General features: G+C 36.1%; 1 protein-coding gene across 1 annotated transcript in view; it reads right to left on the reverse strand.

Moving 5' to 3' along the window:
* Window positions 1-665: 665 nt before the first annotated feature.
* Window positions 666-26,911, reverse strand: part of NALF1 (NALCN channel auxiliary factor 1) — a 435,811-nt gene continuing 409,565 nt past the window's right edge. Inside the window, exons 2-3 of the mRNA XM_063149647.1 lie at window positions 12,066-12,237; window positions 666-1,398 (exon numbers count right to left, since the gene is read on the reverse strand). Of these exons, the coding sequence (XP_063005717.1) occupies window positions 1,103-1,398; window positions 12,066-12,237 (468 nt within the window). The 3' untranslated portion in view covers window positions 666-1,102. The remainder of the gene's footprint in view (window positions 1,399-12,065; window positions 12,238-26,911) is intronic.

Below are 26,911 nucleotides of genomic sequence, written 5' to 3' on the forward strand. Positions count from 1 at the left end.
GATTCACAATGAATGTCAATCCTTCACCTCCAATATGAAGGCTTCCCAACTATTCAACTTGCTGAGCATAACTGGTTTTACTTAACATATCTAGAAAAGGCTGCTCCTGTTCAACTGACCAGTGAGAAAGGACTGGACTTCTTCAAAACGGGTATTGGAGCAACAGTTTGTTATATATTTCTTTATACTTTTTAACTGTCCGATCCCACCTTGTAAGGAGAGCACTTGTTTGTTCAGCTAAAAGGAACCCCCTTCATGCTCCTTTTGGGTTTGCTCAGTCAACTGTTTTGTGCAACAGTGGCAGAGGCACACTGGAATTGTGTACCCATTCATTGTGATTACACAGACAGAAGCAAATGTATGTTGTCTGTGACGGTAGATGGGAAAGGGAAAGGAGATGAATGGTTCCCATGGATAAGAGGACAGTAAGGTTTGTTTGGGGTTTTTTTTGTGGTTGCTTTTTTTTTCTTTTCTTTTTCTTATTCTTTTCTCTTTTTTGGTTAAATTTTGTTTTGCTGTTCTTTTTGTGGGTTTTTGTTGGGGTGTTTTGTGGGCTTTTTTGGGGTTTTTTTGGTTTGTTTGGTTTTTTCCTGTTTTTTTTTTCTTTTTTTTCCCGTTTTTTTCCTTTTTTTTTTTTTTTTTTTTTTTTTTTTTTTTTTTTTTTTTTGCTATGTCATGAAATCATAGCAGTCATTCCTCTAATAGAAACTGACAGGACATAAAAGACAGAACTATCAGATGAACACACACAATGACTAGAAATATATCGACAGAGAAAAGACTTAATTTAGCTTTGAGAAACTGTCCCAAAAATAAAATCCTGTATTAACAAGTGCAAAAAATAAACAAAAAAAAAGAAACTCCAAACATTAAAACACAGTGTATAAAATGGTGTGAGAAAGTTAAGTCACCAAACAGCCTTTTAGTCAATAAAAAGCTGCATTTGTGTGTCCTCGTTGTTTAGGTAGCGGCCCATTCTTTTCATTTTACCCAAATGGTCATTCAAGAAGAGCTCTGAGGGTAAAGCACTCAGTCCTTGCTATTTTTTACTGTAGTAATTTGGGCCTGTTGTGTTTCTATCATGTAAGATGAATCCTTTCTTTTATTCCTCATTGGTTGAATTATCTTCCAAAGTTGTTATGCTTCCAAAGCCCAGTCCTGTTGAGTTCTGTGCTGCTGAGACTGTAAGTACTGTATGTAAGAGAATTAATACAAGAACACACAGTTTAAGTCTGCTGTTACACAGTCTTGATGCTGATGAAACTGTGAGCGATGTCCTGTGACACATTGTTGAGCCACTTGTTTTTATAGTCCCTTTGGGTTGATGATCTGATAATAGTCCCCATCTGACATCACAGCATTCTGGTTCTGCATTGGTTGGATAGTTTTCATAGAGCCCTGTAGGGTAAACACAAAAGAAAAATAAATACCAGGCACAAGGATTGGCAGAAATAGTAGCTTGAAGGAACAGCTGACATTTAGTCTAATCTGTCGAATCCACGTCTTTGGGTGAGACCGAGGCCCTCAGAAGTCCTGTAATTCTGTATAATTATAGACGTTGAAGGAATATGCATCATCCAACAGGAAGCAGCATCAAAAGGTCATTCAGCAGAAGTATGACACTGAGCATGATTGTGTAAAGAAGCAACATGAAAAAGCAATTGATATTTGAATGATAATGGTATTTGAATTCTTCCTTCTTGGGAAGTAACAAACAATGATGAAGTAAGAGCTAATTAACCCAGATGTTTCCACAAAATTTGGACTTCAAAAATTCTTCTTTCAGTATGTGACCATATAAAGACAGACATTAAATAACAAATAATGATGCACTGATGATATTGGCTATTTTAATTTTCAAACCTAGGTAAATTAAGCTGTATCGCAGGAAGAACTTCCAAACAGACCTGTTCAGAACCTGTTTGTTTATCCTAACTCATCTGAGTTCTTCCAGTTGGATATTCCCTTCAACATATCCCATTGGTGAAAAAAAATCTGTCCTTGTCACCAATGAAGTTTCCTATTATACAGATAGGCCATTTCTGCCTTTGAATTTTACTGAGTTCAAATGACCTGATTATGACTTTTTGAACACTAAGAGGAACTGTATCTTTTTGGAAATTCTCAGTGTTGTCTGCCTTACTATACAGCAGATTAACATAACCAGAGTGTTCTGTTTACTTCTCACATACCTTTTCCTCTGATAAATTAAAATGAAAAAATTTGGCTATTTAACTAGTGTTCAAATGCAAGAATGTCTAACATAACGGACAAACACCTTTTCTCTTTTTAAACTGATCTTAGATTAAGTTCTGCAGTAAATAATATACTCTGTGGTAGAACTAGGCTTTTCCAGGAAAAAAAAAATCTATCTGGGATGAAATATTAGGATGGTGATTTTGAAAGCAGCTTTATTTTTTAGAACAATAATTACATTTTCTCCAAAATATCGCAACAACAATATTACTTTCAAAAAAGAAATTAAGGTGCAACATTCTGACGTCCAGGCATCAGATTTCTTGCACTTTGGGAATAACCTGTAAAGAAAAGCAGTATACTTTAAAATATGATAAACTTGAATTGCTTGAATCCTACTTCCATAAACAAAAAATGTGTTAGGTATGTTAAGAATGTTAAGGTGCCTAGGTTGACAGATTTTTACGTAGCTGACACAATTTTCTGCTAAGTTATATCTGAGTCGAAATAAAGTTGTATTTGTTTTTGGATTTAAACAAATTTTTAAAGATACGGGAAGGAAAGCAACTTATTTCATGTTCTGTAAATTCAGAGTTTATCCTATGCTAAACCTGACCAATTTTTCCATTTCTGCAGTCAGAAACTTAATGCAGCATTCGAAAGGTTGAAAATCATTTATTCTCACTCTAGATTATGGTTGAAAGAATCACTTTTTAAAAAAGAAATTCTATTGTGTTTGGGAACTTCTGGACAATTGTTCTTGAACACATAATAAAACAGTCTTTTTTCTGAGACCCATCTTTTGTGCATAAGTCTGTTTTTAAACATACAGGCAATGCCTCCCAAAGCAGGGAATTATGATTTGTTCTGTGAACTGCAGCAGCTCAAACGATTAGTAGTAATTGAAGAGACACGGAGAATGGTTAATGCTTTGATCCCACTGAGGCTTGTTCACTTTTCTAGCTACGTTTTCTGCCTTTCTTGTTACTGGAAAACCCAGAATTCCTTTGAAATCAAAGCTATGTATATAAGTTGGCAATCAAAAGGTATTTAAATAGTTTATATGCACTTACTGAATTATAAATAAATTGATGACAGCTCTATATTCAAAGATGAATTGAACATGTTCCTTAATGTAAAATTGCATTTCCTCTTTATTTCAATTCAGCAATTGAATTTAGGTTTTGAATTTGCAGTTACATATTAAATAAACAATTAACTGCAGAGCCTCTATTCATATGACAGTCTAGAAGATTTAGATGAATTCAGTAAAACCTTTTGTACTGAGCACAATATGTGTTCTTCACCACATACTCGTTTGTAGACATAAATATAAACTTTTACCCCTTGGATCTAATTAGTCCATCTATTAAGTCAGAGGTCTGCAAATGTGTGACAACTAGAAATCCAGGTAATGTGGCTACATCTCCTTGGAAAATCAAAGAGGAAAACCCAGTTTGTTCTTTTATCAAAATATTATTAGAATCATAGAATGGCTTGGGTTGGAGGGCACCTTAAATATCATCTAGTTTCAACTTCTCTGCTGTGTGCAGGGATATCTTTCACCAGGTTGCTCAAAGATCCACCCAACTTGGCCTTGAACACTTCCAGGGATGTGGACTCCACAGCTTCTCTAGGCAACCTGTTTTAGTTCCTCACCACCCTCACAGTAAAGAAGCTTGCTTAGGTCCCTCTGGATGGCATCCCATCCTTCAGTGTCAACCACTCCACTCATCTGCAAATTTACAAAGGGGGAACTTGATCTCTTTGTTGAGAAATATATTAGATAACTTCATTGTAGAAGACCGCTAGTTGGTCAGGCAAGACTGGCTCTTGTTGAAGCCATATTGACTGTCTCAAACCACCTCCCTGTTCTCCATGTGCCTTGGCACAGCTTCTAGCACAGGATCTGTTCCATGATCTTTCCAGCCACAGTGGTGAGTCTGACAGCTTTGTAGTTCCCAGCCTCTTCCTTGACCTATTAACTCTTGCCCTTTTTAAAGATGGGTTCAATGTTGCCTGTGTTTCAGTCACCTGGAACTTGATTGCTATGACTTTTCGAATATCATGGAGTGTGGCCTAGCAACTACATCAGCCAATTCCCTTGGGTCTCTGGGGATGTAACTTCTTGGTCTCACAGACTTGTGTACGTTCATGTTCCTCAGGAGAGTGTGAACCTGATCTTTACTTACAGTAGGAGGGGCTTTAGATCCAGTCCACATCCTGCTGTCAGTCCAGTTAAAATATATAGGAAGAGAGATTGCCATTCAAGACTGAGGCAAAACTGTTGTTGAGTACCTCAGACTCCTCCTCATCCATTGTTGAGTTTTCCAACAATGTTTATGGGGATATGCCTTCTTTGGCCTTCCTTTCCTTGTTAATATATGTATAGAATCCCTTTTTATTCATTTTTTGCATGCCTTTACAAGTTCAGTTCCAGCTTCCTCTTGACCTTCCTTGCCCCATCCCTACATAATCTGATTTCATCTCTATGCTTTTCCAGGGTTACCTGTCCTTGCTTCCACTGCCTGTGCATTTGCTTCTCTCCCTTTTGTTTGACTGGTATTTTTGTTTAAATATTAAATACATAGGTATAAGAAATGCAAATGATATCTGTACCCATCAAACTATCAAGGCTTCCCCCTTCCTCACTTGTCTTTATAGTTGTTTGTAGACATCTTTATTTTATATTAATTGGATGTTTGGCAACTCTATTTCTGAGGCTGATCGGTCACTTGTTACTGGCTTGACTTAATTTTTTTTTTAAGTGCTTTTTACTTAAAATTCTCAGTTCTGTGTCTTCATTAGCCAGCTTTTCCCAGCACTCAGCTATGTTCCACCAATAGAAAACTTAGTCCATACGGAGGTACTTGGACCTTTATTATAATCAAGGATCTAGAATTTGCCAAGAGACTTTTTGATTTCAAATCATTCTCCAGACAGGTACACTATCACTCAGAAAGGTCATGCAAAAGCTCTCTCTTTTCTTTGTAATCACATAGGTTTTTTTCCACATGAAAATAACATTTTGGTGATCAGCACAGAAGTTACATCTGTAGGGACTGTGTGTTACTAATGCTGATGCAAGTATTAAGGTTACTGGTTCCACTGAGATCGTTAATGGAGATATAAGAGAGAAATCCTGCAAGTCCTGCCTAGCTGAATCAGACTGAAAGAAAAAGGAGTGACAGCATGAATACCATATTCACTTTATAGAATGTGCCTTGGGGGAAAAGCAGCAAAGCCAAAAAAAGTTCTTACACAAAAATTGAAATCACAAAGACATGGTCTGCTGGTCAGCTAGAACACCATCTAACTCAGAGACTGCTGTGGTTTCTGCCTGAGCAGTTGCAGGAAACAGCCCGTAAAAGCAGTGGTTGCATTCCTAAGACTCTCCTCAGCACTGTCAGGATGTGTGACACTTGTGGCTGAATTTGAATCTGCAGCAGGTCGTCTGACTTGGCTTCTTAGTCTATTTGTAGATAAAGAGTTATGGAGCCATAATATTCCGCATTATGTGAAACTAATCTGGTTGATATATGTGTTGTCATTGCTGGAAAAGTATTTGGGGAGCCACAGAAACAAATCAGATCTTATGATATGTTATGCTTTTTCCTCTTTTGCTTTCTGTAGAACCCTAACCTGTGCTCATTTTTCACATAGATTCCTGATTATTTTTGAGAGGTATATGAAGCTTCTTGTGCTTGAAGAAAAGACCTTGAAACAAGATAAGTGGATGTAGTATACCAGAAGTTTTGAATACTCCATTTTATTGTGAAGCTCAAAGTAAATAGTGTCTGCCAAGAGTGATCCATCCAACACTGACTTCATTGTATCAGTGAATGCCAGCACTCTGCATGGCATTTCTGTTTCTGAGGAATTATTTCTGAGATTTCAGTATTAACATTTTCCAACTGTGGAAGTGAAGAGACACATTTGATATTATATGAATAGATTTCACTGCTTTCGTACAACTGATCTGGAAGCCAGAACTTTTTGATCTTATCCAGATGGTCTTCTCAATTTCTAAATTGCTGTGTCTGTGACACATCATGATGATTAGATGTATTTTATACCTTTCATATTACAAAAAAATGAAACAAAATTTTGTGTAGAAGAATATTGAAGATAAATGAATTATTCTTATTCAAACAGATTATTCTTAAACTGGCGATTAAGACTGTTCAGCTCTTTTGAAAAGGTTAACTTCTATTACTCAATTCCAATTGTCTCAAATATCTGCGTTGGAGATATGTGGTGTTGTGTTTTAAGAAATTTTTATCACTATATGTTGGTTATTATTTCAGATAGTCGACTCATGAACATTTTCTTATGTGTATGTGCCCATGTCCAACAAGAATTCATTGTGTTTCTTCATTATATATGTACTTCTTCCCTAAATTATGCATAGGACTAATTTCCTGCTGCTGGTGTAAATCAGTGTTACCCCTCTAAAACTGAGCTGCTGCAAGTCAGAAAGATGAGTAGACAGCTGACTCTCAAAACTATATAATGAAGATTTTTATCTCTACACTTTTGAGATACAGGAAAACTTGCTTCTAGAAAGCATTTGTCTTTCTCAAGTCCCTCTCCAGTTTTGCTTCTTTATGTAGAGTCTTTGACCAAAAGGATGTATTATTGTGATATGATAGGAGAGGGTTATACATATCTAAGGGCTGTGTCACCATAGAAACTTTAGAGATATCAATAAGTAAATTGTCTGAGTCATTATTATAGGAGATGAATATTTACAGCTACTAAATCTATCATGACATGGAATCTCATTCATGGGAAAGACACAATTCTCAAGTCTAGAAGAACACTAGACTCAAAAAGATGAGCTATTTAGTTGATAGATTTTGCTGAAAAAACCATGTCAAATTTTCCCAGTAAGTAGATCCATGGCTAGTAATGATTTAAACCATACTTATCAAATATAAAAGGGATTTATCCTGCTGTCTGTGTTAGCTTAATATTTTGATATTTTAGGACCTATTAAGAGCCTATTAAGAGGTGCAGACAGGAGGCAAATGCTCATTATTATAAGATAAGACATTTTTAGAGAAAGAATTTGGATAAAATATATAGGGGTTCTGAATTTGCCAAGAACAACATAAAGCAGATTGAATTCAGAGTGATTTTCTCTTCTTGAATTGTTCTATGAAATAGATAGATTGTATTACTTTCTATATACCACATTTTCTCAAGGAAATTGCTTTTCAAATTTCACTGAAATCAGGGCATCTGTTTGGAGGAGATACACTATAGCCAAACCTGTTGGTGAAACCCAGTCACACATCTGCCCCCTTTGAGGAAGCTGCAGTTTACAGAATTTCTTCTAATACTTTTGCTGAGCTTTGCTAGTCATCAAACTTATACAGATTGATGAGAATTCTCTGTAATAATTCTCACTGTGTCTTTAGAAACATTATTGTGTGCTATGAAGCATGACTGACAGTGTTATTTCCAGTGAATTCTTTAAAGGAGGTGGAGTTTCCATGTGAGTGTTACTTTGCATGAATCACATAAACATATGTTACTGTTATTTGCCAAAAAATTAGTTCACATTGTGTTCCAAACAACTGAGAGGTTAATCAGAACACATAAAATTAGGAGTCTGAATTAATATGAACTGAAAGATATTAGTGATTTAAAGTACCTGAATCACCTGTCTACTTACCTCTTCTCTCCCTTTACTTTCTCCTTCTGTAGGAGTAAGTATCAGAAGTCTGTTCAACGCTTTCTGAAAAGCATCACAAGTCTGTTCAACACCAAATAGACAAATTTGATTCTCCTCTTGATGGCAGAAGACTTGTTCTGATGCCGCTGCTCTTAGGAAGTACTAAAGAATGCCATGCTAATTTTGGAAGAAGTTGATGCAACACATCTCTGCCTTATTGTTGCTCACTACATTCTCTTCCTTTCCTTCAAAGAGGAACTCTCTTTCTCCATTAAATGCCATGACATCTATTGTACGGATAGAGAGAGTGAGTATGTGGCTGGGATTTCTGGCCTGAGACTTGATGCTGGGTGATGGCCCTGTTATGCCACAGGGCACAAAGGGACCATAAGTCATGGTCATTTCAAAGAAAGCCCTTAAGACACAATTAGCCCTAAGTCTGCACTCTAAATTGGTCCAGACTTGGCACGTGGACAGCAATTTCTCCAAACAGTCAGAACAGGCTGTATTAACAAGTAATTTTTGGGAATATGAGAAGATCTGTACAATGAAGCGGCTGGTACTGAGTACCTATCTCATGTCAACCCTAAATGCCTCTGAAGGGATTTTCCTCCACTCTAGTCTAATTTTGTAGACCAAATGTGCATCAGTGGTTGGCATAGGGTACTATGGTGCTGTAGCCCATTTAGTTAAGAAGAGATGACTACATTTACAATATAAAACAATCCTGCTGGAATGAACACTCTTTTCTTAGAAGTTACAGGTAAAAACCTTGACCTGGAATTTTGCATGGGACTAATTCACTGTAATTTTCCATGTACACCTGAAAAACTACTGTTATCTCCCTCAAATGAGATTTTGGTTTGCATGGGCAGTTCTAGACAGCTGAACTGTAAAAAGAAACATTGGATGAAACCACTGGAAACTTTACTCATATGGATATGAACTCCAAAGGTCTAAACTGAAAGTAATCATCCAGTTTTAATGAATCTGAAAACCAGCGGGTTACAGCACAGCACCTGATGGAAGGATCAACTTTTTTCCTTCTATGTCCTGGAAGAAAGCGGGCAGGAAGGGAACACTAAATTATTTCTGCCTAACTGCATATTTCCACAATCAGAACCACACTGTGATTCTGATTGTTTTGATTAATCTCTCAAGCACTTTCTCTTGCACTGCAGTTGTTCCACATCCTCAAATGCATTTCTACAAAAGATGAGTTCTGGTGATGCAAAATGAGGGTAGCATGCCTTCTCCCTTTCCTATTATAGGCTTTTTTTGGAGGTGATCAAGTTAGACATTCTCAGGCTAGAATACTTGTTACTTCTTCAGGAATTTCCAATAACTTGTTATTAATACATATTATAAACCACACTTTATTTTCTTTTAAACTTAATTACAAATATAACAATGACTGCAGTATTTATTGGGGAAAAATAGTTCTATGCTGTTTTCTCATCATGAGGACCTTCCAAGGAAGGGTAAAGCCCTTGTTATTATATTCTTTTACAGCCTCCAGTTTTTTTTTTTTTTTCAGGCCCCAACACCACAAAAAATCCTGGTCTGAAAGAAAAAAAAAAAAAAAAACAAAACAATTTGTGGATTCCCTATTGTCCACCAGTGCTGGCATGCACTCATGTCCAGCAGATCTCTGTGCTCTGACTTACTGCTGTGGTAGGACCGGATTGAAAGGGGAGGTGGCAGCTCCCACTGCCAGGGCACCTCCCAGCATGGGGTATGGAGCCACACCAACCTCTACCTGTCTGCAATTGTAAAATTACAGGCAATGTTTTTGTGTTCATCCTGAGCTCTGGGCTGTAGTCAACACCAAATAAAATCAGCTATCCCTTGCATACCTTCTCTTGTTACTTGACATCTAAATATTATATAAGGATACCTTTTTACCTTACTCTTTTGTGTTTTTTTAATGAAGAGACAGATCAATAACTAGAAATCTCAGAAGGTCTATACCAGACGGAAACACAAAAAGTGCAGTAGATGTCTCTCAAGACATGGGTGACCTTCTTTGAGCTGTTTTTTCTTCGAAAGGATTACAAGTTATCTGTCACAAGCTATGCTGAGGTAGAGTGTTTTTTCTGCTGTTGAGCTCACTGGACTTTGAATGAAATAAATCTGTTTTCATTAAACTGCAAAGAGGTATAATTCTTTATTCCTGCAGAAGATTATAGTCTAATTTTTCATTGTTTAGTGGCAGGAAGCGCTCTTACAGTGAGCTGCTGCTTAATAAGGGTGAAAATGGGTCCGTATTCCAGACAGAGTTTGAATTGCTGCCTCATATCTGTCCTCAACATCTTCCCTTGCACACAACTCTCTAGGGTCAGCACACTGCCTCCTGTGGGTCTGTGAACACAAGCTCTGCTCTGCTGCTGCTGGGGTTGGGCTTGAGAGGACAAAAAGTTCAACCAAATATTTGTTAGTGGACAGCTGAGATGAGATTCAGGTCACCCCGATTTTTGGTGTCTGCAATAGACCCTGGTCTAGCAGCAGCTACAGCAATAGAGAACAGCCAGCGACGTGAGCAAGTCCTCCCATCAGGTGAGGGGCCTGCTCAGGGTGGGTTAAATGGCTCTCAGCTCTGCTGGCTACACAAGACTCTAGGCAGAGCTTAGTCACAGAGCTCATGTGTACACACCCACGTTAATAATACCTGCAACAAAATGAGTTTAATCCTCCCCTAAAGCTGCTTTTCCATCCCAGACTCGGAGATGTCAGTAATCTTTTCAAAATCATCTATTTTGTTTGTTTTAGGAAGGAATTTGGATTATGAGTTATACTAGGAAAATGAAGAGATGGATGTGTATTTCCTGACAGATTTTCTGAAATACATGCCAAGATGATTTTGCTGTTGGTTTGGTTTCTTGTCATTGTGTACATGTGTGTGTACATACACATGCATATATGTGAACATACATATAGATTGTGAACTTGTGGTAAATAAAATTTCCCTAAGTCTCTCACTTCTACTATACTACCTTAGACTGGAAAATAATGCTCATTTGCTTACTGCATATACATATTGGAAGGCTATTAATTTTTAAAAAATGCATTGAAGTAAGGTAAGAATGTTGTTGATGATGCAAAATTGTAACTCAGCTCACTTTTTGTTATATTTTCTTTTGTATATGGATGGATATTGCTTGATTTTGTGCAATAAGTTTAATTTCCAAGGAAAATAAATCCAGTAAATGCCTTGCTACCAGAATCACCTTAAATCTAAACACAGGGTACAAGGTGAAGTGAGTTGCCATAATCCTTATGCCTGCATCTAGGATGGTATATAACATTTATGGATTCTTATAATTGACTCTAGTTTTAAGTAGCTTACCTTAGACAACTTATTTACTATCAAGATTTCCAGAGGTGAATTAAGAGGTGAAGACAGTTTAATTTCTGATATTTGGATGAGGATGTCAAGTGATCTAAGTGTTGAAACTCATTTTTTATTAATTTACTGGGAATAAGTTGCCTAAATATCTTAAAGATTCTCAGATGATAGTCTAGGCACCATAAGTCTGAAGATAATATTGGTATAAACTAAAATTTTGTGTGGATAATCCCCATCCATTCCTGAAAAAAGTATCTGTGGTACTTGAGATATACATTACCAATATCTTTTACAATTAAAAAGTATTCATAAAATGTAACCAGACTCAATAGGAAAACAAACAAAAATCAAAAAAAGTTCTTCACAGGTGAACAACTGGTTCTTAAATTTATTTGCTAGTGAAAGATGTTTTCTTAAACACTTTCTGAGAGCTGTTGTACAATTTTGAATGCTGTGCTTCAGATTCTTGATTCATCTGGCATAAGAATGCAGGCAAACAAAGGTGAATATGCTAAAAACTGGATGCACGTTTTCTCTTTTTTTTCTGAATATTGAATGACATGCAACCTCTGAGTATTGCATGACATGAAGTAAAATAAATCCTTCACCAAATTATTAAATGTAAAAAATAAGCAGAATAATTTTTTTTCTAGAAATCTTGTTTTGTAAAGCTGATGACCGGCAGGCTATATCATAACTGTGCATTACTAGATCTGAGCTCAGATCCTAGCACCTCCAAGAAATCTTCCTGATGTGGAATACCTTTAGGGTCTCAGAGTTGGAGCTAAATCCATGATATTTAGACTTAAGAAAACAAGTGAAATTGGTTTTTCTCTACTATACCTGTACAGATGAAACTTGATAGTCCTCCATAGATGACATCATCATTGTCTGGTAATATAAAGGGACACCTCGTTTGAACCTCCAAACAGTATTGCTTGCAAGGAATTCTGTTGCTGCAGTGAAACTGTGTGACTTCAAAATACTGGGAACAGAGCCAGGCTTTGTAGACAGTCTGGAAAAAAGAGAAGAACCAGAAATATAGATGGATGACAATAGCACTGTCATTATTAGAAGAACATACTGTACTGCACACCTACTTAATGCTGCTTTTGGAAGAAAATTTTGAGAGAATATCACCTGGGTAAAATATGCTCTTAACTTTTGACTGTCCTCCCACTTCAGAAATGAAAACTCCAGCAAAGTCACTTAAAAGCAACAGTTATTTAGGACTAGGCTCATGCTATTTTATTATCTTAGTTTGTAAATAGTTATGTTTCTTAGATGTGACTTTTTATTAGACGTGCATGCATGGAACACAGCCCTGTTCCTGCACCACCAAATCTCACCAAGTGAGATCCTAATCTCATTTGAAGCTGCACAAGGACAAATTTATAAAACTGCCTGCAAGAAAGAGTTGAAAGCTGGGCTCAGGCCAAGCCTGTCTTTATACCATCTAGAGCTAAGCTATCAGGTTGCAATAGATGGTGCTGCTTCCCTGCAAATAAAACCTTATCCAGTCCACAGCATTAAAACACGCGTTAGGGTACCTGAACACCGACAGCTGCAGACTAGGGGATAAATCTGCCACAGTGAAAACCTAAGTCTACATTTGGGTGCTAGAAGGAACATTTTAAAGATGCTCTCAACTGACGCTGCATGGCCGTGGCTGCAGGACTTGTGATTATTGCAATTATTGTCACCATTTAAACAGAGAAGTAAAATACACATGCTGATTTTAATTTTTGCTACGTTTTGTCTTCCAAAAAATGATGTTTGTCATTAGTATTAAACTCTTTTGGACATGGAAATGTTTCATGTAAAATTAGGTTGGACACCAGGCTACAAAGGTGATAAAAACCTGTGTGACTGAGTACAGAGAAAATTCCTTGTTCCCCATTTTATTTTCTACTTAACTGTTTTGGAGTACATTATTTACTGTCTAGATACTTGCTATCTAGTTTGTTACATAACAAAAAAAATTTCCTTTTTTGTATTTTTTACTTATCTGAAAATCCTGGAAACTACTTTTTAATTAAACATAGACTGAAAACCAATATAGTCAGCTTATCATTTCCATTCTTTCTAAGAATGATGTAATAGAAAAGGAAACTACAGATCAAATTCTTAAGCCGAGAAAGCTACAAAAAGATGACACCTGAAATGACCAATCTAGATTAGAGTTTGGTTTGATGTCAGTATGTTTCATCTCAGTGGTTATAATTCTATGAATAGTAGCCTAAATTGTATAATTAATATCCATGTAGTAGCCCCAGAATCACCAAACTTTTATTTTAGATTGTTTGCAACAGTGGCAGGTATGTGGTAAATTTCTAGGTGATAAAATGAAACCTTTATTACTAATCTATGCTTTGTGATTATCTCTTTATAGCAGTTTTTGCCTACTGCATTCCGTGGAACATTTTTTTTTTCATTAAAAATTCAATTTTAATTGCTTACTAAGGTTTCTTATTCACAGTAAATGATTAATGAGAAGGAGGACCAGGAGATGTATGTATCTTTTGTTCTTAAATAAACTTTTAATCAGAAAGTGGTTTTCCCACTGTCAATTACATGACCACATTTCTGGTGCTTCAGTTGCTTTGCAGACATTTGCAACAATAAATCATAAAATCACAGAATATACTGAGTTGGAAAATACCACGGATCATTGAGTTCAACTCTTGACCCTGCTCAGGACCATCTCCAAAAGTCACACCATATGCATTGTCCACACACTTCCTGAACTCTGTCAGGCTGGTGCTGTGACCACTTCCCTGGGGAGCCTGGTCCAGTTCTCAATGACCGTCTGGGTGAGGAACCTTTTCCTAGCTAAATCTCCTCTGACACAGCTTCAGGCCATTCCCATGGCTCCTCTCACTGGTCACCACAGAGTGATGTGTGGTGCTTGCCCCTCCTCTTCCCCTCACAAGGAAATTGTGACTGTAGTGAGGTCTCCCCTCAGTCTCCTCCAGGCTGAACAGACCAAGTGACCTCAGCTGCTCCTGACACGGCTTCTCCTCAAGGCCCTTCACCACCTTTGTTGCCCTCCTTTGGATGCTATCTAATAACTTTATATATTATGTTGCCGTACCCAAAACTGCACTCAGGATTCAAGGTTAGGTGAAAAACAGCAATAATTTTTCTATTTTCAATTAGTAATCATAGTCAATTGTTTGGAGGCAGGAATGCTGGGTCTGGTAACAGTTATACATTCAAAGAGATTCTTTCTTGGTCTTAGACCTGTTTAATATGACATGTCATTTTCATAAAATAGATCTAATAGAAGTAAGTCGATTTATGACTCATATTTGAAAGTGTAAATCAGTTTTTAGGAAGTATATTGAACAGTCCACCATACATAGTAACAAGAAAATGAGCAAAACCGTGTGTCTACTGAACCAAGACAGAAAATGTTTATTCAGGAGCAGAAGTAAATAATGCAATCGTGGGCTTCTATGAAGATTTTTGTATATCCAATCTCCATTCATACACATCATCTTCCTGCTCGGATTCACAAGTCCTCAGCTTTGTCTCAAAATTACTTTTGAACTGTCCATATTTCTAAAGAGTGCATGAGTATACCGGTTCCTAAGATCTGTTTCTCAGATGAATGCCTCCCATTCTGTATCCTTCCTTATTTTCTTTACCTTGCAGCTGATTTAAAGCGTGTCTATAGCCTATATTGACATTTTTAATATTCTGATTCCCTTTTGCTCTGTTTTGCACAGGAAGGCTACATAGACTTCTAGACAAGGCGCATTCATGGTGTCTATCTGTCTGCCCACTGCCCTCACAGCTTCGGCCTGTGGTAATTACTACATTTCCAGAGAGTACTGAGCCATTGTCAGGAAAAAAGATGTGTGCCAAGAGCTGCATCCAGTAAGCAGTTTTATCTTCTTCTGGAGAAAAAGGAAAACGATATAGGTGTTCATAGTTGAACTGTGCTGGCTTAGCTGGTAGACCAAAAGGTGGTCCCTCTCTGCTCTCACTGCTACACACATGATTTAAATGCACGTTTTCCTAACAAACATCCCAAATAATCTCTCCTACCCTCCCTGGACTTTCAAAGGTTTTACACAGACATCTTACATTCATGCTTAAATATGTGTTACCCAGGAGGAAGTACAGAAGTGGGAGAATTGATGTCATATTTGTCCACATAACTCTGCTCAACAGCATTTGCATAAATCCCTTGGCTAACCCATTTGAGTAAGACGACCCAGAGCAGTCTGATGTTTCTTTGTCTCAGGGACAATGAGAGGTGACTTTTTTAGCTTTAGTAGAAGCCCATAATCTGGAACTGAAATTTCTTGATATTTTCCTAATAGTAAAGCAGATATTACAGCCTTTGTTTGGCCAGTATTCCTTCTTTTACCCAGGAAAATATAGATTTTTTTGGTTGGGAATTTTGCTCTACCTCCTAGCAAGTCCAAAATGCTGATTTTCAGAGACTTAAAACATGCATTATGTAACAAGGCATGAAACTGTCAGTGAAATGCACATTGGCCTGTATATTGAGCTTGGTGTTCACTTTACAATCTATGCTTCAATATGAGTCCTTTCTTTCTTAAAGAACACCAATAGCCAAACTCAAAGATTTATAAACACAATAGATGTTTTTATGAATAAGATATAATGGGTTTATAAATAAGATATGATAAGGTGGTTGAAACCTTTGAAATATCACAGTTCCTAACAGATACCCGGCAAACTAATTTCAAAGAACAGAAAAACCCTCATGTTTTTCTTTTGGTTTTGTTTTAACTCTTTTATAACAAGGGAAAGAACTAAGATGAACTGGATTATTAATGCATCATGGCAACCACATACATAGACTAAATACCTGAATATATATAAATATCTCATCATTTTACCATCAACATAACTTTAGACATTCTGCATTTGAAAGAGATCCAGTCTTGGCTATTAGATGAGACACTGTAATGCAAGATGGTAGTATCCCATAGGAATAAAGTAATCTTTTATGTACAGAATCTTAGATATAAAATCTCAGAAGGATTTAATGGCAATTTTGCTCACCTAAGTAAATTAAATTTACCTTACTTTGTACCTGGAGGAAAAAAAAATAAGATTACATGTTTGAAAAAGTGAGTGAAGTGCTGGCTTTATAAACCTATATTCATGTGTCTGAGTGCCTATCTAGAATGATCATCATCAAAGACATCTTGGTAGTTTTAAATTATTAACAGTATTATGATAAAAGCTTATTATCAATTGGGCAGAATAATTTATTATTTGGCATTCATTTTATTTCTACTGTACAAGTTTCAAGCAGAAAAAATATTTTATTATTTCAGTGACCAATAACCCAACAAAAATATCCAGCTTCAGAAATTTGAAGAATTAAAGCATCACGAACAAACTAGACATTGAACTGCATCTACTTGTCAAATCATTAGAAATAATAAAAGGATTCAGAGTTAACAGGAAGAAAGTAAGAGTGTGTGTGGAGAATTTTGAGAAACTGGAAGGGCACATTTTGTGCTTTTTCTCTCAGGACATTAGGAAGAACACTTATTTTTGTCTGCGTGGAGACTGGCAGTCCCTTTTTTATTTTTTTCCAGATATTCTGTATCTCATATCACACATGAGGTGTCTGAGTTATTCTTTCTGCTCTTGAAAAGCAATCAGACAGAGTTCTTAGTTAATACTGTTGCATTAATCACCTAGAGAGGGACCAGGAGCTGCTGTCTCCCAGTGTGGACAGAATGGCTGGGAAGAAGAGCAAATTGGCTGACCACAGCACTGGTCAATACATTAGCAGGGTTCCAATTGGCTGTGCAATTGCACAAAACTAATTTTGACAAGAGGACCTTTAAGGTCCCCTCCTGTCCAGGCCACTCTATGATCCCATGATTCCAAGATTCTCCTTGCAAAGACTGCAAAACAAATGGGAAGATAAAGTACCATGTGTGTATGCCCACAGTTTCCCTTCCTCCCTGTCTCATTCTCACTCACCCATACACACACAATACATGTGATTCTGGATACCCTAAGCTCTGTCAAAACAGATTGAGCATGTAGCCTTAATCATCTGAGTCACACTGCAGGAGAGGTGTCAGTGGAATAGAATGGAAAAGCTCAATCAGTCTCATTCTCTACAAATGCCATTTCTTCCTGGCTTTCAAGAGATGAATTCAACTCACTTCTGTCCCTTCCCCTGTTGTTTCTGACTGCCATTTCCAGGAAGTACTTCAACCATTTTCCATAGAAAAGATTTTTTTTCCTCACTGAGGAAATGTTTGATGTTTTGGCTGGGCTATCATAATAATTGCATAAAAAGGAACTTAAAATCATAAAATAGCTCTTACTGTGTAGATGTGGAGGATGGTGGGAGGAAAAGAAAGTAGGAAGAGGGAAGTCACAACAGAAATTCTCTCTCTCAAAATGGTAATTTTTTCTGAATCAAAATAAATTTTAACTGCTTTTAACTGATGCTTTGTGACCATATCTATTACTCACTGTGATAATGAAGTCTTCAAAGAGAGCACAACTGAATTACTTCACATACCAGTTTGGAAGGAAGAGGCCCCTTATGAACTTGAGAGGTGTTTTGATCAGTGACACTTTCACTGGCACCAGGAAATTGTACCTTATTGGAATAAAGGTATTGCCTTCAGAAAGTGTGACATGATTCCAGCTCAACTTCTCTCAAAGTTTGTGAGTATTTTGAAGTAAATTCTGCAGTTTTTATGTATACTCAGGTGTACCTCAAGTTGTGACTGACTAATTAATTTTTCCAAGAATATTCATGCAATAACCTGTTATGTAAACTGAGCTTTTTCAGAAGAGCTGGATGGAGAAGCAGCATTCATTTAAAAATGAATAGTGATGTGGCCCTCAGGTTTTGATACATTTTACCTTAGTGGTGCCTGGTACATGTTTACTCATTGACAGTGAATCAGCTGTGTATGGACAGTGAGATCTGTTTCCTGTCAGCTTCAGCTAGAGCATATGACTTTCTGAAACCCTAAAGATTGTAGTACAGGAGATATCGCTTATATGCAGAGGATAATGTCTATTTCACGTGTCTAATATTTGCCTGACTCATAGACTTAGGGATTTTTGAACGATTTAAAGGCATTATATGTGCATTTAAAGTTAGGCCATATGTTTAAATAACATGGTTATTTTTTTGTTGTTGTTGGTGTTGATACTGATGTATTGTCTCTGTGGTATTCTGTGACATTACCACAGCCAATAATGGTGTGTATTGTAGGGTCTTCAACATTTCTATGAAATATTTTTAAAGTATCTGCTTCAGCCTAAATTACTTTGCTTCATTTTAGCTTTCTTTTTAATTTTTTTTTTTTATTATTCCACAATCTCAAAATGTAGACATTAAGAGCAGTAATAATACTTCATGTGTTGCCAATAACAGAGTTGGAGAAAAGCTACTGGCAAAGGCTAAAAAACCTTTCAAACCCTTACTTCCACAAATAAAGTTAGAACAGTGCCTGAACACTGACTGGGCAAAAGATGAATCTATTAAACACTACATATAGGAAATAAGGGGATGAGATTGCAATTATGGATTTTATGTAGCAATGAGGAACGTCAGAAGAGCACACCTATTTCTCCCAGTGATAAACATTTTGCTGCAAAAGTCATTTCAAATATTATGAGTGTTTTACAGCAGCAAAGCTACATCTGTGAAGTGGAACCTCTAAAAGGTTTTTATTCTCAGATCACCAGGGTATTATGTGTTGGTTTGAAAGACAGCACATCTTCCTTAGGAAATACTTGGGTCAGTCTCAGTGCCTGCTTTGTGCTTTAGGACCTGAGATATCATGTTTTACAAGCACAGATGTCTGTTAGATAGCTTACAAGTGCATTTTATATAGACTTCGTAACCAAAATAGAGAAGGCTAACTGGTTCAAAACCTGATTAAGTTTGACAACTGTAGTGTTACAAATGTGGACTCCCCAAGGAACTTTGTCATTTTTGAGCATTAAGGGCAGTCTGACTTCAGGAGGACTGCATTTTGCATGTGTACTATGGGATAAAAATCAGCTTTTACAGAGAGCTCTCTACCCATGAGAGTTGCAGGAGTGCTGTTGGCATTTCTCTTTTGTTGGGCTGTGTTCCCAGTCCCATTCTGAGACTTTGGGCAGCCTCATGATAGGGCTGGCAAAGCACACAAATAATGCAGCAACAGTGACCAGATAAGAGGGAACAATACTGTCCATGAGGTATCTTTGCCAATGAATGTCAGTGGTAACATCAGTGATTAACATTCTTCACTACATGTAGTTGGAAAGTATGACAAGTGGCTTTCAAATACTTGAAATGGGTTGTTGAAAATAAGGTATTTTATAGGAACAGTCTCTGAAAGGAGATTTTGTTTTTTTGAAGTTATAATTTTCATTTCATTTCACCATCATCAAAATCAAATAATTTTGACTGGGGAATTATTTTCCATTTGATTTCAAATATTTTGTTCCAAATAAACTATTCTCATTCTGTTTGTACACCAAAATATTCCTCATAATACATTCATTTAAATACATGTCACATTATTGTATTTTATTTATTGATATTGATTCATAGATGTTCTGATTTTTGGAGAAGTTGTTTTGTATATGCATTCACACCAACCCTCACTCCTACCCCCACCTTTTTTTTTTTTTCTGGGGAATTTCCATTTTTATTTTTTAAACATCTGATCCAGAATGAATAAAACATATAAATCTAAATTTCCTGTATAACAGACATTATATTTTCTAGTTATTCAATTCTATGTGCATTTTTAAAATTCCTTGTATTATAAGACTGTACCAGGAAATGGGAATATCTGTTTCATATAATGCATACTTATGCCTGAAATTTACAGTAATTTGGGAACAAAAATATCTGTTTTGTTGATATTTTAACCTTTGATTTTTTTTGTAGTTCATTATAATTAACATCTGTATCTGCATGGATGGAGTATCATAAGATAAATATTTTAATATTTATTCAGAAGACCTTGATGCCACAGAATTCAAACTATTGTGTTAAAACCAAAAACTTTTTGTATCTCCTAAATTAAATAGACAAACTAATTTCTTTCCCTATTTTATATGAATAAATATGAATAATTTTTATGTGAATAATTTCATGTGAAAGATGCACATGCTATTTATTTTGAACATAGAAAAAAAGTAAATCAAGCTTGAAATTGTTTTGCCAGAATATTGTTAATCTCAGCTTCAGTTCATATGCTATGTAACAAGATTTCTTTTAATGAAGTACAGATGTGGAATAGCAAGCTGCTCTCCTCATATCTTTGTTGTTTATCTTGGAAATGATGAACTGAAAGATGCAAATACGTTGTCTCCTAATAGAAATGTGTTTCTTTGATTTGATGTCTCCTCTTTTTCAGGAGACATTACTGCAGAGAAGATGGTATCAATGTCTCACTTTGGTAAATTTAAGGAGAAAGTGTATACTTATATAGGGGAGCTCTATAATGTTTCTATCTGCCAAAATAAATCAAGCTTCTGCAAGGCAAAAATGTAAAAAAAAAATGATCCACCAGTCCTGTCTTTCTGGTGGTTAGCCATCCAATCAACTGAAATCATCATGATGATTAACTACACTGTCGTTTTATAATGCCCTAAAACCTGAACTCATCCTCTGTATCAGAATTCAGTTTTAGCTGTTACTTAATATAGTAAAGAGACTTTCTTTTGAAGATCATAAACATCCCTTTGGGTGAGCTTAAAGAAAACTGAAGATTAAATAACTCATTATGGAAATAAGCAGTCTGTTAAAAAAAAAGGGAGGCACTAGTCTTTGATTTTGTGAGCTTAATAGTACTCCATCTAATCATAAGATATATTAGAATGTTCAAATTATGAAGAATAAAACAAATTAATAATCTCTAAAATGTCTGGTCAGCTTCCCCAGAAAATTTAAGATCTACTGATTTCAAGTCAGCTCACAATGGTCAAGAGACTCTTTTAAAGTTTTACAGCCTTCTAAAATTACATCTGAATTCATGAACCGATCTGTTAAGATTGGAAAGTATTTTAGTTCAACTCTGCTCTACATAATTTCTGAAGTGAGGGTAGGCTGTATAAATCAGCTCACCATGACAGGATTCAGAAGATTGAAACCACTGATTAACGGTGTGTGCACGACACAAGGAGAGTCTTTATATCCTCTGCTTTCTCAAATTAAGGATCTGATTTTCACTGCCTACTGACTTCCACCATTGCTCAGAAGAGAGAATCTCTTATGGGTTCTGAGGGCTTCCAATCAACTTGCAACAGCCACTGCACACTCCTGGCAAACGAGGGGACTTGCTATAAGGTGATATAAACGTACACACAGAAAAAGTGTCCTATGCCTCAAATTTCTCTTTCCATTTGGAATTATAGCTTGTTTAAGCATAAGACTTATTCAACTTCACTATTGAATTTTCATTTTGATCATGCAGGGAGTAGACGGACATGTGCAGATCTCTTCTCTCAGGTGAGCAGCAATAGGTCTTGAGGAAACAGCATGAAGTTGTGTCAGGGGAGGTTTAGGTTGGATATCAGGAAAAAAATTTTTACTCAGAGGGTAGTTGAGCACTGAACAGGTTCTCCAGGGAAGCACCAGCCTGACAGAGTTCAAGAATGCTCCATGATGTGATTCTTGGGCTGTCCTCTGCAGGGTGGGGAGTCAGACTCAATAACCCACATGGTGGTTATTGATCTCAGCACATTCTCTGTCCTAATTCTTGATTCTATGAAAATTCAGTAAATAAGATGACAAAATCTAAAGACAAGGAGCTAATGAATCCAGAAGAAAGAAGAAAATTTCTTAGACACCAGATGTAAGAAATGCTTTAGAACATGAAATATAACAAAAAAGAAAAAAAGACTCCCAGAACTTAAAACTAAGGGAGGAGCCTGTTATGGTGCAGTTTCTATAAATATAATTTGTATCACAGATATCAAGTATATTTTCACTTGATATATTGTACTACATCAAGTTTACTTTAATCATGGTTAATTGAACTGATTAGGAGAACTTTATTATGTTGTAAAATCTCTAGAGGCAAACCAGATTGTCTATTTTTTTCTCTAGACAATTCTGAATGCATGAACAGGGCCAGAGACTCCGCTGCAATATTCAACATTGTTACACTCTGTATCCTAAAGTTTGTGCTATTTTTCCTACTTAGATTTAATTTACAGATTGATATAAAGACCTCAGAGTTGCAAGCTGTTGTAATGAAATTTAAGTGAGACATTCAGACAAAGAGGGTGAGTGGCTGAGCTGAAAAGCAGCTCTCAAGGAGACTTTTCCTCTCACAGTTGGATTTTTTTTTTTCTCACACAGCTCTGGTTTAAGGCCACACAGCTGCACCAAAAGCTGAGCCCCAGTAGCAAAATTTGGGCAAGATTGGTGTATATATGACATTGCAATCAGAGCCATGACAACTTGTGACCAAGCAATTGATAATTCATATTTTCTTGAAGGGCACAATCATCTCTCCAAAGAGGTCACAATTAAGCTCAAGAATAAGCTCATCCAAGAGCAGGTGTCTCAAGAGAGGATTTTCTCTAGTCTGGGGTGGCTCTGCAAGGGAATAAACATTTGCTACAGCAGAATGATGCTTGTCATCATGGGGAATAAAATAGTAAAGAACGGCTCTCACATACCTTGTGCTGTTTCACCTGCCAATCTGATAATCACCAGCATAGAGACTGCAACAAAATCTCACTTCTCTTTTCACAGAAGATTTCAAAGCATTATGTGTCTATTTAAGGATTTGTGCAAACTGTCTACAGCTTTGCCCCCTGTAACAACTCCCATCTATAACTTCAGCAGTCAAAGCTTTTACACCATATAACACAGTATTTATGAGACTTCAAACTTTTAACCACCTTATGAAACTCATATTACTTTTTAAAAAATTTCTGCTTTTTCTCCATAATCTAACCATATATCTTTGAAGTTTCTACTTCACCAACCGGGCCTTAATTCATTAATTATCTTTTAATTTTTTTTTTTTTTTTAAACTGGATTTACCTTGGAGATTTACCTTAGAGAGAATTTGAGGTGTATTATTGATTATTTCTGCTACATTTGCTCATATATAAAGATAAGTAAAATAAATGTAAGATAACTAAGACCCTATCAAGTTATTTAAACATTGCACTTACATAACATGCCTTTAGACAGAGATGGCTGATGCAGTTAAACACAAAATCAAATCTCTGTCAGGTAAATTCTCCACCATTAAGAGCCATATTAAAATCAGAGATTATTACTCTATATTCTTGCTGACATTCAGAGATTAAAATGGAACTTTTCAAGTGCTATTGACTAGAAACTCCTATTCCAATACTTAAATCTATCTGGTTTTGCCACTTAAAATCTAAAACACATCTTTTATCTCCTAAACTTGTAATGGTTCTTCATCAGTTTAAGCCACTAAATCTTTGCAATCAGAAAAAAAAAAAAACCCAAAAACAAGTTATGGAATTACAACTCCATTGAAGACAGGACAGATCTGTCAGTTCTACATAATTCTGTGTGCCAGATCAGTGGTCATGCCTTATACACAGTGGAAGAGGGGCTCCAGAGGGTTTTCTCTAGGAAAAGGTGAGATAGATATCATTTTGAGAAAAGTTTAGATTCAGAGCATGATATTTGAGACTTAGTAGTAAAAAAAAAGTCTCAAGAACTTTCTGATGATGGGATTGGTACATAGTCAACAGGGACAGCTACCATAGTCTGTAGTCTTTGAGAGCTCATAGAGTGCACAGTTTTTCACTGCATGCTCAAGAGTGAGATCACAAGTTAATCATGGGTGCAGAACTCAAAGCTGTTATACAATCAGACAAATAAAGCCACATTTATTGTCTCTGAAACAAGTGATGTCAGTAGCCTTTCCAATTGATAAAACTTCCCTTTTGTCTAAGGGGAGTATACTTGCTTCACTCAGTTGTTAAGAAGATATGAATGCTACAGTTCTTTTACCTTCCTATCTATTTTTTTCTTGTTTTCCTCCTTTCTGATCCTGCATTTCTAAAATGCGAATGGTTGTTTATTTCTCCCAGGCATTTTCTGTGTTAGCAGTAGCCTAACCTGTCCTCGAGTCTTAGTGCCTGAAGGTTTTTGGAAGGAAAAAATATTTCATTCAAACTTTGTTGTGCTTTCAGAGTTTCCAGAGAAGATCCAGGAATATCTCAGTGATTCCAGCCTGAGAGGAGAGGGTCAGGTTTCAGCACTGTTATACAGTTCTGCAGAACATGTAACTGATTTTAATAGTATATACAATGCATAGGGCACTTGTCTTCAAAGTGCTTGATATTGGGATCAGTTCTTCATGCCCCTTCCAGGAAGAGAAAAGGCTTTTTTATGCTAGACTGAAAATTGGAAATTTCCAGATAGGTCATATTAGGTACTGTTTTGAGCTAGCAAAACCCTCTCATCTTATCTGATTACATGATGAGTGTGATACTGCTCTGTGAATGGCTGTACTAGCAGCTTTCTCCATAAAGAGAAATATTCCTTGTTTTTCCTCTGCCCAATTTCTGTCATCTTTGTAGGTATTAAATCCAAATATACGTTTTTATCTGAAATATCAAAATCCTTTCACTACTTGATGAAGAACTTTCATGGGAAACCAAATAAAACCCAGTATCATAATATGCAGTCTTTACTACAGGTTTTTTTTCTATTTGATTCTGTTGGATTATACGATGCTATCTCAATTTTAGACATTATTCTGAAAATACTATATTCTTATTGTAAATTAGTTATCAGTATCAATTTATTTACAGCCTTTAGAGACTCTCTGTTAAATGTGGTACCATCTTAAAGAGAATAAGAGGATTTGGGGCTCAGTGCTTTCCATAATTCATTTGTATTCCTTCACTGATTGGTATGCAATAATAATACCAAAAAAGACACTGTGTATTCTGCAAAGATACTGTAGAAGAGTTACACACAAATGAAACAGGATGAGCTTGTAATGAATATATTACATCACTGCCACACTGTTTTTATGGCATTATATGTATTTGAATTTGCCCTTACAGGAACATTTGTCCCCTCCTTTTGTAGGGGCTTGCCTGAACTATACAAAACTGGTAGTTATGCAAGATGTTGTAATGGGAACTTTTTCTCTCTGAACAAGTGTTGTTTTCTCTCTAATTTTCAAATATTTACTCCATTGCAGTTTTTCTTAGATGATTTCTTGTGGTACATTGGGTCAAGTCTGAATGTAACTATTTGCTGACACATCCAACAATTTGCATAGGTCAGTAGCATCAGGCAAAATATTTTGCCCTTCAAATTTACTTTTATTTGTCATTGCTACAGCTTGTTCAGCAAATAGAAGATAATGTTGGAAGACTACCAAAGAGCCTGAGAGTAAAACATCAGACATGTTACCAGAAATTTTACAGTCTGCCATTTAAAAAATTCCTAGATTAGAAGGGTTGACAGTAGAAAATAATTTACTTGGTACTTCAGAATGATTCCCTGTCATTCAGAAACTCTCTGACAAGTAAGCCACAGACATTTCTGGAAGCAAATAGTTTGCTCAACATTTAAAAGTGGAATAATAAAATTAAATGTAGATGGTGATGTGAGAAATGGTAAATAACCTCATCTCTATAAAGGTAATTTCTCTCTCTAATGAATTCAAACCCTTCCAAAGTATATAAATAAAAATGCAATCCTAATGACAATTTATTTAGTTTTTCAAAAACTCATTTTCCAGGTCCCTAAAGAAAGGCAATAAACAAATGAAATTATTATTTTTGAGGATATTATACAATCCTGTACAAAAAATAAGTAGTGAAAAACAAAAGGGAAAAAATCAGTTTTCATCACTACTAAAGGTTAAAAGTAGGATGTTTCAGACTTTCATATATATTCAGTGTTTTACTCATTAATGCATTAATGCGTTAGAAAGAAAGCTAAATAAGAAGAAAACAAGTGTACTGAAAGAAAAAGTCAATGAAGTTAAAAAAAAGAAATTAAACTTCAGCTGAACTGAAAACTTGCTGAAATTCGCTGTTGAAGAATTGAAAGAAAAGAAATTTTGTGAAGAAAATTGTGTCTACTTGTATACCATCAGGGATTTTATGTTTAATGTGTCAATCCAGGAAAATGATCTGTGTCTTGCTCTGCAGTGAGCTCTGTGCAGTTGCATGTGGAAAGGACAAGTAGATTTACGACACCTGAGAAATGAGATAGAAAACTCCTGCACAGCCAGTGCCACGGGCCTACCAGAAATACTCCATCTAGAAACAGATAACCCCACAGCAAAAGGGAGGCAAAGAATTACAGATGGCAGCATTTCTGTCATTGGGACCTCTGAAGAAAGACTGAAAGATTAAGTTATGAAATTTCAGGAAAAAAAAAATGGTGACAGAATAATATCTATAAATGTTGTAGAGGGGAGGGACAATTTTCTGAGCTTGTTGTTTTATGTTCAGAAGTGGGGGTCAAAGGAGTAATGAAATTGAAAAATATAACTTTTGAAATAATAGATGGAAATATTTTTCCATGTAATGTGTGAGATTGGCAGTCAGACATTAATATTTTCTCGAGAACAAGAAACTAAGATTCAGAAAATGATCTTTCCAAGGATAGGCCAGAATGTACTTTCTAAAAGAAAATATTTTTGGAGACCTTCAGAGTGCAAAACTTGCTTCACCCGAGATACTTT

Source organism: Melospiza melodia, chromosome 2 (genome assembly GCF_035770615.1).
Source record: "Melospiza melodia melodia isolate bMelMel2 chromosome 2, bMelMel2.pri, whole genome shotgun sequence".
NCBI lineage: Eukaryota > Metazoa > Chordata > Aves > Passeriformes > Passerellidae > Melospiza > Melospiza melodia.